Source organism: Sycon ciliatum, chromosome 8, assembly GCF_964019385.1.
Source record: "Sycon ciliatum chromosome 8, ocSycCili1.1, whole genome shotgun sequence".
NCBI classification, from domain to species: Eukaryota; Metazoa; Porifera; class Calcarea; order Leucosolenida; family Sycettidae; genus Sycon; species Sycon ciliatum.
In genome coordinates this window covers 5,755,368-5,767,347 of record NC_088650.1, presented here as the reverse complement: position 1 = coordinate 5,767,347, position 11,980 = coordinate 5,755,368, and the positions used below count along the sequence as shown (strand labels likewise).

Below are 11,980 nucleotides of genomic sequence, written 5' to 3'. Positions count from 1 at the left end.
TGATTCCATGATCTAGATGTACATGTGCGTCTTCTGGGGGGAGGGGGGGGGGGGTCAAGGGAGAGAAGCACCAATATCGTCTCTAAAAAAAACATCGATATTTACGGACGGCCCCTTACCTGCTTTTTTTTATAATAGTGAAATCCGACCAAGAGTGCATAAACAAGAGTATGCAACTGTGGTTATGGGCCAGTGCGCGGCGCGCTGCCTTCATTACGTAACTTGCCTCCATCACGCTCTGAAAGCATGCACTCAAACCCACAATTTCTCGTACGAGCCCATCCGTTTTTGCTCGATTCGTTCCAGTACCTACGCGATCTCTAAATATTGGCGCGTTAACTCCAGTTCCGTACGAAAATGCATTTCAAACCAGACGGAAAGCGCGGTGTTTGATTTTCCGCAGTGCGCGGACTGCAGCTGAATGATGTAATGAAGGCAGCGCGCCGCGCATCTGGCCCATAGAAAAGAGATCACAGTTGCATACTCTTGTTTATGGACTCTTGATCCGACCCGGACTGTAATTCTTGTCAAGTACCACCCCATTTGGCCAGTAGGCCTTGACAGACTATGCTAATATTTTCATGAAATTATGCTTTTCGCATTGCTGAAAAAAGTGCAGAATTATGCTATTTTTATGCTAAAAGTAGGGCTGAAACAATTATACCGATATCTCGCATATCGATCGTTAAGAGTGCAATCGATAATCGTTAGTGTTCAAAACGAGTGCTAACGATTTATTATGCATACATATGAGTGACAGTATTCTAGCCCTTGCACTCCATCCGATAGTGAATACGAGTACAATCATGTACTTCCAAGCGCGGTAAAATTCTTTTGTGGCTTTGAAAGAGATCGGGAGAGAAGACTTTGCCTTTTGGGTTCATTTCTGTGAGAGGTTGGAGATCAGAGCAGTTGCCAGAGGGTGATGACAAGATTCTTTGCAACATGAAATTCTCTAGTTCATGTTGATAAAACCAGCCAGATTTCAACAGATGTCAACAAATTTCTAATGTACCAAAGGTATCATGGAATTTCTTCATAAACTGGTGTGGGAGGCACACGAGTAGAGCCGACAAGAATCGACAAAACCAATATATCGATCGTTAATGATATTGGTTGATCGTTAGGAGTTATTGGATGATCGTTTCAGCCCTAGCTAAAAGTTATCATTATTATGCTGCACTATGCTCACATATGCTGCTAATGTATAATTATGATGGTTCTGTGCAAAATAACAGGTGAATTTTTTGTAGAGGGCGTTGCACTGTAGTAGCAAAAGCTCAACGGGGTCAACGCACCGTCCGACCTAGCTACGACCATCACCCTACAGTCCATTCATAAAAAGATGGGTCCTGGCTCTGGCGAGCTCCCGTATTTGGCGATTTTTCGTGATTTCATCGTACACAGTGCAGTGCTGCGAACTTTGAAATTTGAAAAAGGGTCCAAAAAGGGTGCCTGAACTGGGGTTCGAACCGCAGAATGCACTGTTGCAGGCGGGGTCAAACGGCCTGGATTTTGATGGTTTTTCCCAATTCAGTGCTTTTGGGGCAAAACCTGGCCGAAATCCTATTCTTGCTATGGCTTGCTTTTTGGACAAAAAAACTTCAGAAACATAATTGGAAGAGGATTCCATATGGGATTGCAGAAAAGAATTCTAAAAAAACTCAACGTTTGACCCATTTATGGCCAAAAGCTAGAAGTTCATTTTTTTCTGAATGGACTGTAGTCACTGATAGTAGTGGACTGGACATAACAAGTGAGTCGTAAACCTACGACTTCCTGGTGCATCTACTTGTACTTGTAGAACATGTACAACTGTATGGAATTTGATGCGAACAGGCGGATTATGCGATTCGTATGCAATTTGCCTCGAATTATGCGATTATTCCATTTTGGTAGGAATTATGCGAAAAATCATGCTAGCATAATCTGTCAAGGCCTAGCGGCTAGGCCTCGATGGGTAATGCTAGTTATTTCAGCTCAACATGCTTTTAGCATTGCTAGTTATTCGGTCATATAATGCTCGTTAGAATGCTAATTTGGACTTGTAATGCTAGTTGAAAAGGCAATGTGAACCACTCATATGGCATTGTGTCATAATGTAAGTCACACTGCACGGAATACTGCTATTAGAAGTACCTAGTACTTTGAAAGTAGATTATATGGTGATGCTATTTCAAAATGATGAGGAACTGAAGTTGCTATCATGAACTAGCAGTGAATAACAGTAAATCAGAACCCTACGTCGACAGTCTTCAAAGACGTACTTTGAGGGTGCATACGGAATGCTATTTTGGAAATTTAGTATATTGTGTGGTATGAAAAAGTACAATATAAGTCAACGTATCACTTCGTGGAATGAGTCAATCAGCACAGTGGGCAACTAGCGCATGAGTATAGGTAATCAGTTCAGACACCAAGACTTGGTGATTCATTGCAGCAATCCATTAGCAACACAATGGGGCATAATCTGGCACCCAGTGAACACACTGTCACAATAGTAGGAATGTTACTAACCCTCGATATGCTTGCTCCTTTGGCTTTGGGCAGTCGTGCGCATGCTTCACCGGGCTCATCCTCCACCTCTGCCTCGTTCTCGTCTTCCTTATTATTCTCCTCTGTCTCGTACTCATCTTCCTCACTCTCTTCCCCCGAAGAATCAGAGACTTCCAACACATTTCCATTTGATGTACTCATGGTGCAAGCAAGCCAGCACTGCATGACTCTGTGAATAGGAAAGACAAGGTTTCTTTCCGTTTCCCATGATGGCATCAACGTGGTACGTCTATACCTAGCAGCTGCCACTAAGATTCGCAACAAGAGACGCATGTTGCGAAGTCGCGCAGGCTAACGTTTGAGCAAAACTGCCAAAAGCCGCTTGTTGCCCCGGGCCCTAGGCGACGTTGGCGACAAGTAACACCCGTCGTATGCAACTAATTACTTACTTTGTATCCACTGCTACACTTTCTGTAGTCTGGGCTTCATGTATGACAAACACTGCTATTGATGTATTGACTTTCAGTCGGCTCCAGTTACAACTGCCGGTACACATGATACATGAACTGTCTGACCCCTTTCATGCATTCGTATGCAGCTGTCACCTAACACCGGCACCGCTTTCGTCATCTACTTGTTCTACAGTAGTATTTATCACGGCCTTAGTATTGACTCCCATTGATTTTCGCTATACCTAAGCAGTCAAATATTCCTGCATATTTCACTCCTTACATAGGGCTACTGCTTACTATTTTTAGGGGTTGCGCAGTTGAACGGTGCCTACAGTTGTGCAATCATAAAACCGGGATTCGTGAGGTTATCGTTCTGGAATTTGAAATACGGACTGTTTGTCCTGATAAATCTAATATTGACTTCGTACTTGGTCAGTATAGGAAATAAACCTCGTAAAAGACCTCGGCTTCGCCTCGGTCTTTTACTCGGCTTTTTATTTTCCTATTGTCGTATTGACCTCGTTCTCAGTCAATATTAGATACGTATCATTTGCCGCTACGCTAGGATCGGGATTGTAGTCCGTGATCCGTAGGCGTAGAGGAGGCTTGTTTTCCTTGGTGTGTTAGTTTTAGGTTGCTGCTTCGGTGGTGCAGGTAACTAGCTAGTTTTGGACTTGTTTTAGTGGAGTTAGCTTTGGCATGAGAATGAAAGAGTAATAATACAGTCTTCTAATAATACAATAACGACGTTACGTTTGTGGAATGGTGAATCAAGACGAGAGGTAAAAACACCGCTTGTACCAAGTACAGTGTGTACGTTACATTGTAGAGCTCCTGTTTTGCACGCTCATGAAGTGAGAAAATGACACTTTTGGGCGCTAATGCTTGTGCATTTGGCTCCAAATCCGGGTACAATGCTGGAGCATTGCTAGTTCTCAAAACGATGCTCGTAATGCCAGTTATAATGCTAGCGTCACCCGCCGAGGTAGCCCTTTCCCAAAGGTGCTCTTTTCATTCGCACTTAGTGCTTTTCGCGTCCCTCAAAATACGCTGAAAAAGTGCTCTGTTTTCAGTGAAAACAGGCAAAAATGCCTTTTTTCAGTGAAACATAGCCATGATACATGTTCAGACATGAACAAGCTGAGAAATGAATACGCACTCTTCCATTTGTGGGTCCACGAAAGGCAAGACAGGAAGTAAAGTTCAAAAAACCCACTTTTTACAGCATTGTGTAGGGTAAAAGCTTCACCAACGAGATTACGTGTTGCTCCCCAGAAAAAGCGGCGTGCCAAGGCCCATCGAGCACTCGGAAACTGTGATCGCATGCATGAGCAAACAGATTTTAGCACTTTTCAGCTCAAAAAAAAAAAAAAGCTCAAAAAGGGCGATATTCACAAAAAAAAACGCAATAGGGCTTGAAAGTGATGACGTCAAAACGGCCAGGGAGTAGTAAGTTGACATCAGATTTCTATTTTTGGATCCACTAAGGCGTGACTTTGCTATTGCCTAAGTATGTGGGTGCATAGCAACCCACTCATGTCGCATGCAGGTGTGACTTTTATTTCGCCACCAGTTGTAACCCCGCCCCCAGTAGCCAAATCAGTCAGTTTCACTGGTTACATCACCTTGCTGAGAGTAAGACGGCTTGAAATGTGCTTGGATCCATACAAAAACTGGATCCAAGTGGATCCAATTTTTGAATTTTTGAAATTGTTGCTATGCTGCGACGTAGCACTTTCAAGCCCTATAGGGCGAAAGTCTGCAGTGACCAACCTCGCCAAGTGGCTAGATGACATCGGCCTACTTCTGAATGCCCAGAAAACCCAAGTTCTGTTTGTAAAGCCAAGAGGCGGTGCTGATGTTCAAGAACATGTACGTTGTCGAGGACAATCCCTGGAATCAACAACATCCGCGAAATACCTGGGTGTTGTAATCGACAATGACCTCTCCTGGCAGCCACATATCAGCCATGTAACACGCAAGATCGGGCCAGTAATTGGACAGCTATGGCGACACGGCAGGTCCCTGAGCCTAAGAGCACGCCAAGTCTGGTATGTCAGCATGATACAGGCTCATCTGTCCTATGGATCCAACTGTTTCTTCTCCAGTCTTTCCAAGCAGCTCCTGGATAAACTCCACCGCCTGTCAAAATCCGGTGTCAGAGCGACCCTGCAGCAAAGGACTCTGGTCCCGACTGCCCCCCTTCTCGAGCTACTGGGTGTGCCAAGCTTGCCACAGCTTCTCTTCCAGAAGCTTGCCATCTTCGTTTTCAAATGTTTAAATGACAAGACAAGTCCCCTGTTAAAGAATCTGTTCGTGCCGATCAACGACCCTGCCACACCTCAGCTGAGGACGACACGGGGTCAAGTGTCAAGCCTGCTGAGAGTTCCGTTCCTCCCTGGTCCTGCTGGACGTCGTTCAATTCAGTTTGTTAGCAGCATTCTGTGGAATGCTCTCCCAGTTGCAGTCCGTACGGAAGGTGATTGGCAGACATTTAAAGCTCTAGCCACGGCTCTCGACTTGCCCAGCCTTTACCCATATTAACATTCTGTGTACCTAACTTTATGTCGAAATCCATTTTAACAATCCGCATATCTCTCCTCCTCCCCCCCCCCTCTCTCTCTCTCTGTCTCTGACACACACGCTGTTGTGTATCGTGTCGGAGAAAGGTCTTCTGGGGTGTCGTCGAGATCTCGTTGCGACCGTGACTCCTGCTTGTCTCCCTGGCTAGGTGCTGCTTGCTTTGCTTTTTGCGTAGTGTTTTTGATTATTGTTTACTATTGCGTATTGTTAGTGTTCGTTTTGATTTGGTACAATACTTGTTACGAGATACGACACATTGTGTAGTGTGTGTTTGCAGCACGAAGAAGACTGCTCACCAGAACGGTTAGCTCAGGAGCTTGGGCTTACCTTGTGCAATCACAGTTCATCAGCTTGGACATTGCGCTTGGTCCCATGCGAATAACCGACTAGAATAGTAATTATTTCTTCGTGCATTTTTGAATTGTGTTCTTGCTAGCTCGTTGATTTATTTAGTTGATGTGTTGATTTGTGTTTGATTACTTATTTATTTGATGCACGATTTATGTGCGCTGATTGCGTGATGGCATGCAATTATGATCATGCTTGCGCCAGCTAGCTAGATGCCTGCGCCGCGCACTGATGTTGAATGAGTTAGTATGCGCCCCGCGCTGTTCATGCATATATGGTACATGGTGTGTAATGTTTGCCGCACATGCGTATACGTGCCTCGCCTCGTACTGCTTATGTGCCGCGCGCCGTACTATTGCTGTCGCTTTGCCGCCAAATTTAGCTTCCGCTTTCCGAGCGCTGTACGCTCTTCTGTACGCTCATGCCAAAGGTGGACACACGTTGTGGCTGGCCAGCGCTTTACCCCTCATGCGTTGTTCTTTTCCTTGATGCTGTGGTTTGTTTTTCTTTAGTGTTCTAGAGTTCTCTTTCCGATGTAGTTCGTATTTTTCCAGTCTCTTCTTCTCAATGTATTCTACTGTTCATTCATTATAGTCCGTAAAGAATTACGTGACCTCTTGTCTTGTGGCGTCTGTGCGATCCTGAAACTTTTGAGGTGTTAGTAGTGAACACAACATTTTGGCGACCACGCCAGGATAGAGACGCGTGAACATGGATGAGGTAGAAGCGAAGCTGATCGCAAATGGTCAAGCTTATGGCTACACTGGAGAGGCATTGCGTACTTACGTAGAGGAGCGTATCGAGAAGCACGAGGAGAAAGTGCGTGCAGAGAGAGAGAGCGCGACGAACGAGCAGGAAGTAGATTGGAAAGGAAAGATGACGAGCAGCTGCTTGCGAGGATTGCAGATTTGGAGTTGCAAGTCCAGCACACACGAGAGACTCAGAGTGATGAGAGCACTTTGTTGAATACGACGAATGGCAGTTTAGCGAGCAAGAGGGCTGCCATCAAGATGCCGAAGTTCGACGGTAAGCAGACTGTTGAGACCTATCTCGAACTGTTCGAGGATGTGGCAAAGCAAAATGAGTTCAGCGACGACGAGTACCTGATCCGCTTGCGCGTGGCTGTTGCTGGCAGCAAGTTGGAAGGTGCATGTTATGGCTGCAACACCTTTGCCGAAGCGAAGCGCGAGCTGCTGATGGCGCATGGGAAGACCGCCGACAAAGCGTGGCAAGCCCTGATGGCCATACAGCAGAAAACTGATGAGAGTTTCTACCAGTTTGTGGTACGAGTGACGCGCGAGACGGAGAAGTGGGCAAAACTCGCCAGGCCTAGCCGTACCTCTAGCCGCGGACAAATCGGTGAGCTGGACGACACTGAATTGTTCAAATGTGTCGTACGTCAAGTCCTGCTAGAAGCTGTGTCGGCAGAAACTAAGGCCTTCTTGATCGAGAAGAGATGTTACACGAAGGACTTGAAGGCGTTTGCGGAGGATGGTATGGCTTACCAAACAGCCCACGGACGTAGCAAGCTGAAGCCTGCCAAGTCTAGCACCAGCGACAAACGTATACCGTTTGCGTCGGCAGAGTGTTTGACGGTCAGCGTTGATGAGGCTAACAAGAAATTGTCAGCTATGGCGTCTGAGCACCGAAACGCGTACGTCAAGGCAGAGGGACTGTGTTTCAACTGCCTGAGACCAGGACATCGAGTGATGAATTGTCAGAACAAGGGTCGTTGCAAGCACTGCAACAAGCGACACCACAGTCTACTGCACAGAGAGGACAAACAGGTAACATCCGAACCGATAGCCGAATCGAAAGTCGGTACGTATGAATGTAGTGCAAACAGCGTGCACTTGATGACCGGCGTGGCTGAGGTACAAGGACCTAGCCGAAAGGCCAGTGTACGCATATTCATCGACCCAGGTGCGCAGGCATCGTTCATCACCGCGCCACTGGTGAACTCGCTGCAACCGGCACACCTTGGATCGCAAACTGTCAGGCTGAAGGCGTTTGACGTGGAGCCGAAGTTTGAAAAGATGGACAGGTACCGTGTCACCATCAAGGGTGCAACGAAGTCCATTTCCGTCAATGCCTGGCAAAAGAAGTCGCTAGGTCTCCGATTCGATCCGCTAGCAGACAGCACAATTGCACGTTGGCAGTCACAGGGATTGCAGCTGTCTGATGACTCGACAAAGGCCGGATCAAGCGAAGTGCACATGCTGATTGGAGCTGACTACTGCAATGAGTTCCTTCTCCGCAAGGAGCAAATCAATGGAGAGACGGCCTGGCACACTGAAATAGGCTGGGTGCTGTCAGGACCGGCTAATCGTGAAACCAAGTCAGCGACCGTCAGTGTGAGTTGTATTGAACTTGACCGACTGTGGAAGATGGAAGAGGTGCCGGAAATAGCTGAGACGTTACCGGACTTCCCGATAGAGCGGCAAGGCCCTCATTACCAAGTGGGATTGCTATGGCGATCTGAGAAGCGTCCGCCAGCCAACCTAAACCAAGCGATGGCAGCGGCACACTCACTGCTGAAGCAGCTACAGAGACGAGGTCAACGTCTAGCGTATGATGACGTCCTCATCACTGAGTACTTGAAGCTGGATGCCATTGAAAAGGAACCGCATCCGGAGGAAGCCGGCTATTACATGCCGCATCATGCCGTATTCCGTAGCGACGCCTCAACGACGAAGACACGGGTCGTCTTCAATGCATCCGCCGCCTGCACCGGAGCACCATCCCTAAACGACATGGTCGATCCCGGGCCATCACTCCTACCGGATCTCACTGGTATCCTCCTCAGGTTCCGTGAGTATGAATGTGCTGTACAAGCCGATATTCGCAAGGCTTTTTTTATGATCGGAATGCGTGAAGAAGATAGGCCATATCTGCGTTTTGTTTGGCCTGAGATAGGTAGCGAAGAAATGTGTATCTGGCGTTTAAAGAAGCTGCCTTTTGGAGTGAATTGTTCTCCTTTCATACTTAGTGCTGTGCTGCGCTTTCATCTCGATAGTGCATTCGAGTCTGCTTCTGCTGCTGAGCGTGATATCATAGAGCTGCTGCTGCGTAGTTTTTATGTTGATGATTGCGTTTCTAGCTTGCCATGCTGTGCGGATGCTGAAAAGCTGCAGGAGTATAGCGTTAATGTTTTGCAGGGAGCAGGCATGGAGTTGCGGAAGTGGCGAGGGAACACGATGACCTCAGACCCCGAGGCTGGTTCCAAGGCACTGGGTATTGTGTGGAACACCGAGTCAGATTGTATTTCGGTGGCTGCGCTCGGTGATGTTGAGTGTCCCAAGGAAGTGTCTGGTTGGTCGCGTCGTGCGTTGTTGCGTTGTGTTGCCGCTGTGTTCGATCCGCTAGGTTGGGCGTCACCCGCAGTTGTGCCAGGCAAGATGATGTTGCAAGAGAGTTGGAAGCTCGGCGGTGGTTGGGATGACCCATTCCCTATTGATTTGGCTGTCCGATGTGCTTCATGGTGGGGAGAGCTCGCAGCGCTTTCTTCCGTTAAAATCCCCAGATGGATCGGGTGTACTCCAGATGCTCCAGTCACTTTGCATGTATTCTCCGATGCATCCGAGAAGGGCTATGGCTGTTGTTTCTATGTTGTGTCCGGTTTGACGTCTTCTTTGTTGTGTGCGAAGGCGAAGGTTGCACCTGTTGTACGTCCCACTCTTGCGCGTCTGGAATTGTCGGCTGTGTGTCTTGGCGTGAAGATGTTGTCCTTTGTCGTCAATGAATTGAGAGTGCCAATTGAAAGGATTGTGGGGTGGACAGACAGCCTAACCACATGGCACTGGATCTCAAAGCCGTCGTATCACTGGAAGACGTATGTTGCTAATCGAGTTGCTGCAGTGCAAGAAGTTTCGCAGAAGCTGCAAGTAGAATGGCGTCACTGTCCAGGAGTTAGCAACCCTGCAGATCTTGTCTCGCGTGGTGTCCCAGTGTGTGACTTGCAGAAGGAGATGTGGCTGCATGGTCCGTCATGGTTGAGCGATGAGTCTCAGTGGCCACCAGTCATCTCGTTTCAGAGCACCAATGAGTCCGTCACCGAAGCACGCGTGTCGGCTGTGGAGGTTGACACTCCAGTTGTTTGGCCGTGGGAGAAGTTCTCCAAGTGGCAACGAGCTCGCGGTTTGGTCGCAAGTATGCTGTCATGGCGACACAAGGGTGTTTCGCGTGCAGAATTGATTCCATCTGCTGAGTCTGTGATGTTTCGCGCCATCCAAGAGCAATGCTTCCCCAAGGAGTTGTCCCAGTTGCGGAGCAAGGAGCCACTGAAGAAGGGTTCGAAGCTGTTCAAGTTGTCTCCGTTTCTGGATGAAGCTGGTTTGCTCAGAGTTCGTGGTCGTCTGCAGGAGAGCGATCTGTCCTACGAGGTTCAGCATCCGATCATCCTGGGCAGATGTCATCTAAGTGAGTTGTTTCTGCGTGATGCTCACCTTCAGCGAATGCACCAGGGTGTAGAGAGCGTGCTTGCGTTTCTACAACAGCAGTTCTGGATTCTCGGAGCTCGTCGGTTTCTTCGTAGCGTGTCGGAGAAGTGCATTGTTTGCCGCAGATTTCGCGCACAGACTGCTGCTGAGGAGATGCCGCCGTTGCCCTCAGACAGGGTGAAGCACCACCAGCCATTCGGTCTCACAGGTATTGATTATGCAGGTCCGCTGTACGTGCGCAGTTCATCAAATGTTCAGAAAGTGTGGGTCGCACTCTTCGTGTGCGGTACTACTCGCGCAGTGCACCTAGAGCTCGTGGATAGCCTGTCGACAGAGGTGTTCCTGCTAGCATTGCGTCGTTTCATCGCCCGTCGTGGGAAGCCGCTGCGTATACGTTCAGATAATGCTACGACGTTCAAGTCCGCCGCAGACAAGGTGGCAATCCCGTGGTTCTTCAATCCGCCATCTGCCCCGTGGCATGGAGGGTTCTATGAGCGTCTGGTGGCATGTGTGAAAGCTCCCTTGAAGAAGGTTCTCGGTCGAGCGTCATTGAGTCGAGATGAGCTGTTCACTGTCTTGACGGAGATCGAGAGAGTCGTCAACTCTCGACCCCTCACTCCGGTTTCTACGGATGTAGCTGACGAGTCGCCACTGACTCCAGCCATGATGTTGGGAGACATCTTTGCAACCGGTATTGCCTCGTCTGACAGACCACTCGATCCACGGCAGTTGTCCGCTCGAGTCAAGTATGTCCACACCGTCTACGAGCACCTCAACCAGCGTTGGTCGTCTGAGTATCTCATTCGTCTCAGTGAGTATCATCGGTCGAAGTCAACTCCGCTTGTCGTGAACGACGTTGTGTTTATTGCCGACGACAACCGGAAGCGGCAATCATGGCGCTTGGGTAGGGTCGCAGAGCTGTATCCTGGAAGAGATGGCAAGTGCAGGGTGGCCAAAGTCCAAGTTGGCCAATCGTCCATGCTACGGCCCATTCAACGCTTGGTTCCGTTGGAAGTAGCGAAGGAGCACGTTGAACCGCAAGTTACGCGTCGATCTCGTCGTACCGTTCGACCACCATCTCGTCTTGATTTGTGATCAGTGTGGTTGAAGCCCTTTGGTGGGGAGAATGTTGTGTATCGTGTCGGAGAAAGGTCTTCTGGGGTGTCGTCGAGATCTCGTTGCGACCGTGACTCCTGCTTGTCTCCCTGGCTAGGTGCTGCTTGCTTTGCTTTTTGCGTAGTGTTTTTGATTATTGTTTACTATTGCGTATTGTTAGTGTTCGTTTTGATTTGGTACAATACTTGTTACGAGATACGACACATTGTGTAGTGTGTGTTTGCAGCACGAAGAAGACTGCTCACCAGAACGGTTAGCTCAGGAGCTTGGGCTTACCTTGTGCAATCACAGTTCATCAGCTTGGACATTGCGCTTGGTCCCATGCGAATAACCGACTAGAATAGTAATTATTTCTTCGTGCATTTTTGAATTGTGTTCTTGCTAGCTCGTTGATTTATTTAGTTGATGTGTTGATTTGTGTTTGATTACTTATTTATTTGATGCGCGATTTATGTGCGCTGATTGCGTGATGGCATGCAATTATGATCATGCTTGCGCCAGCTAGCTAGATGCCTGCGCCGCGCACTGATGTTGAATGAGTTAGTA

General features: G+C 48.1%; 1 protein-coding gene across 1 annotated transcript; it reads left to right on the top strand.

Moving 5' to 3' along the window:
- Nucleotides 1-7,117: 7,117 nt before the first annotated feature.
- On the top strand, nucleotides 7,118-11,413 carry LOC135823507 (uncharacterized). Its single transcript, XM_065336349.1, has one exon. It carries the CDS (start codon nucleotides 7,118-7,120, stop codon nucleotides 11,411-11,413), a length of 4,296 nt encoding a protein of 1,431 aa, XP_065192421.1.
- Nucleotides 11,414-11,980: the final 567 nt, after the last annotated feature.

Coding starts and splice junctions, on each gene's coding strand:
- LOC135823507 (XM_065336349.1), top strand. CDS start 7,118: ATGGCCATACAGCAGAAAACTGATGAGAGTTTCTACCAGTTTGTGGTA.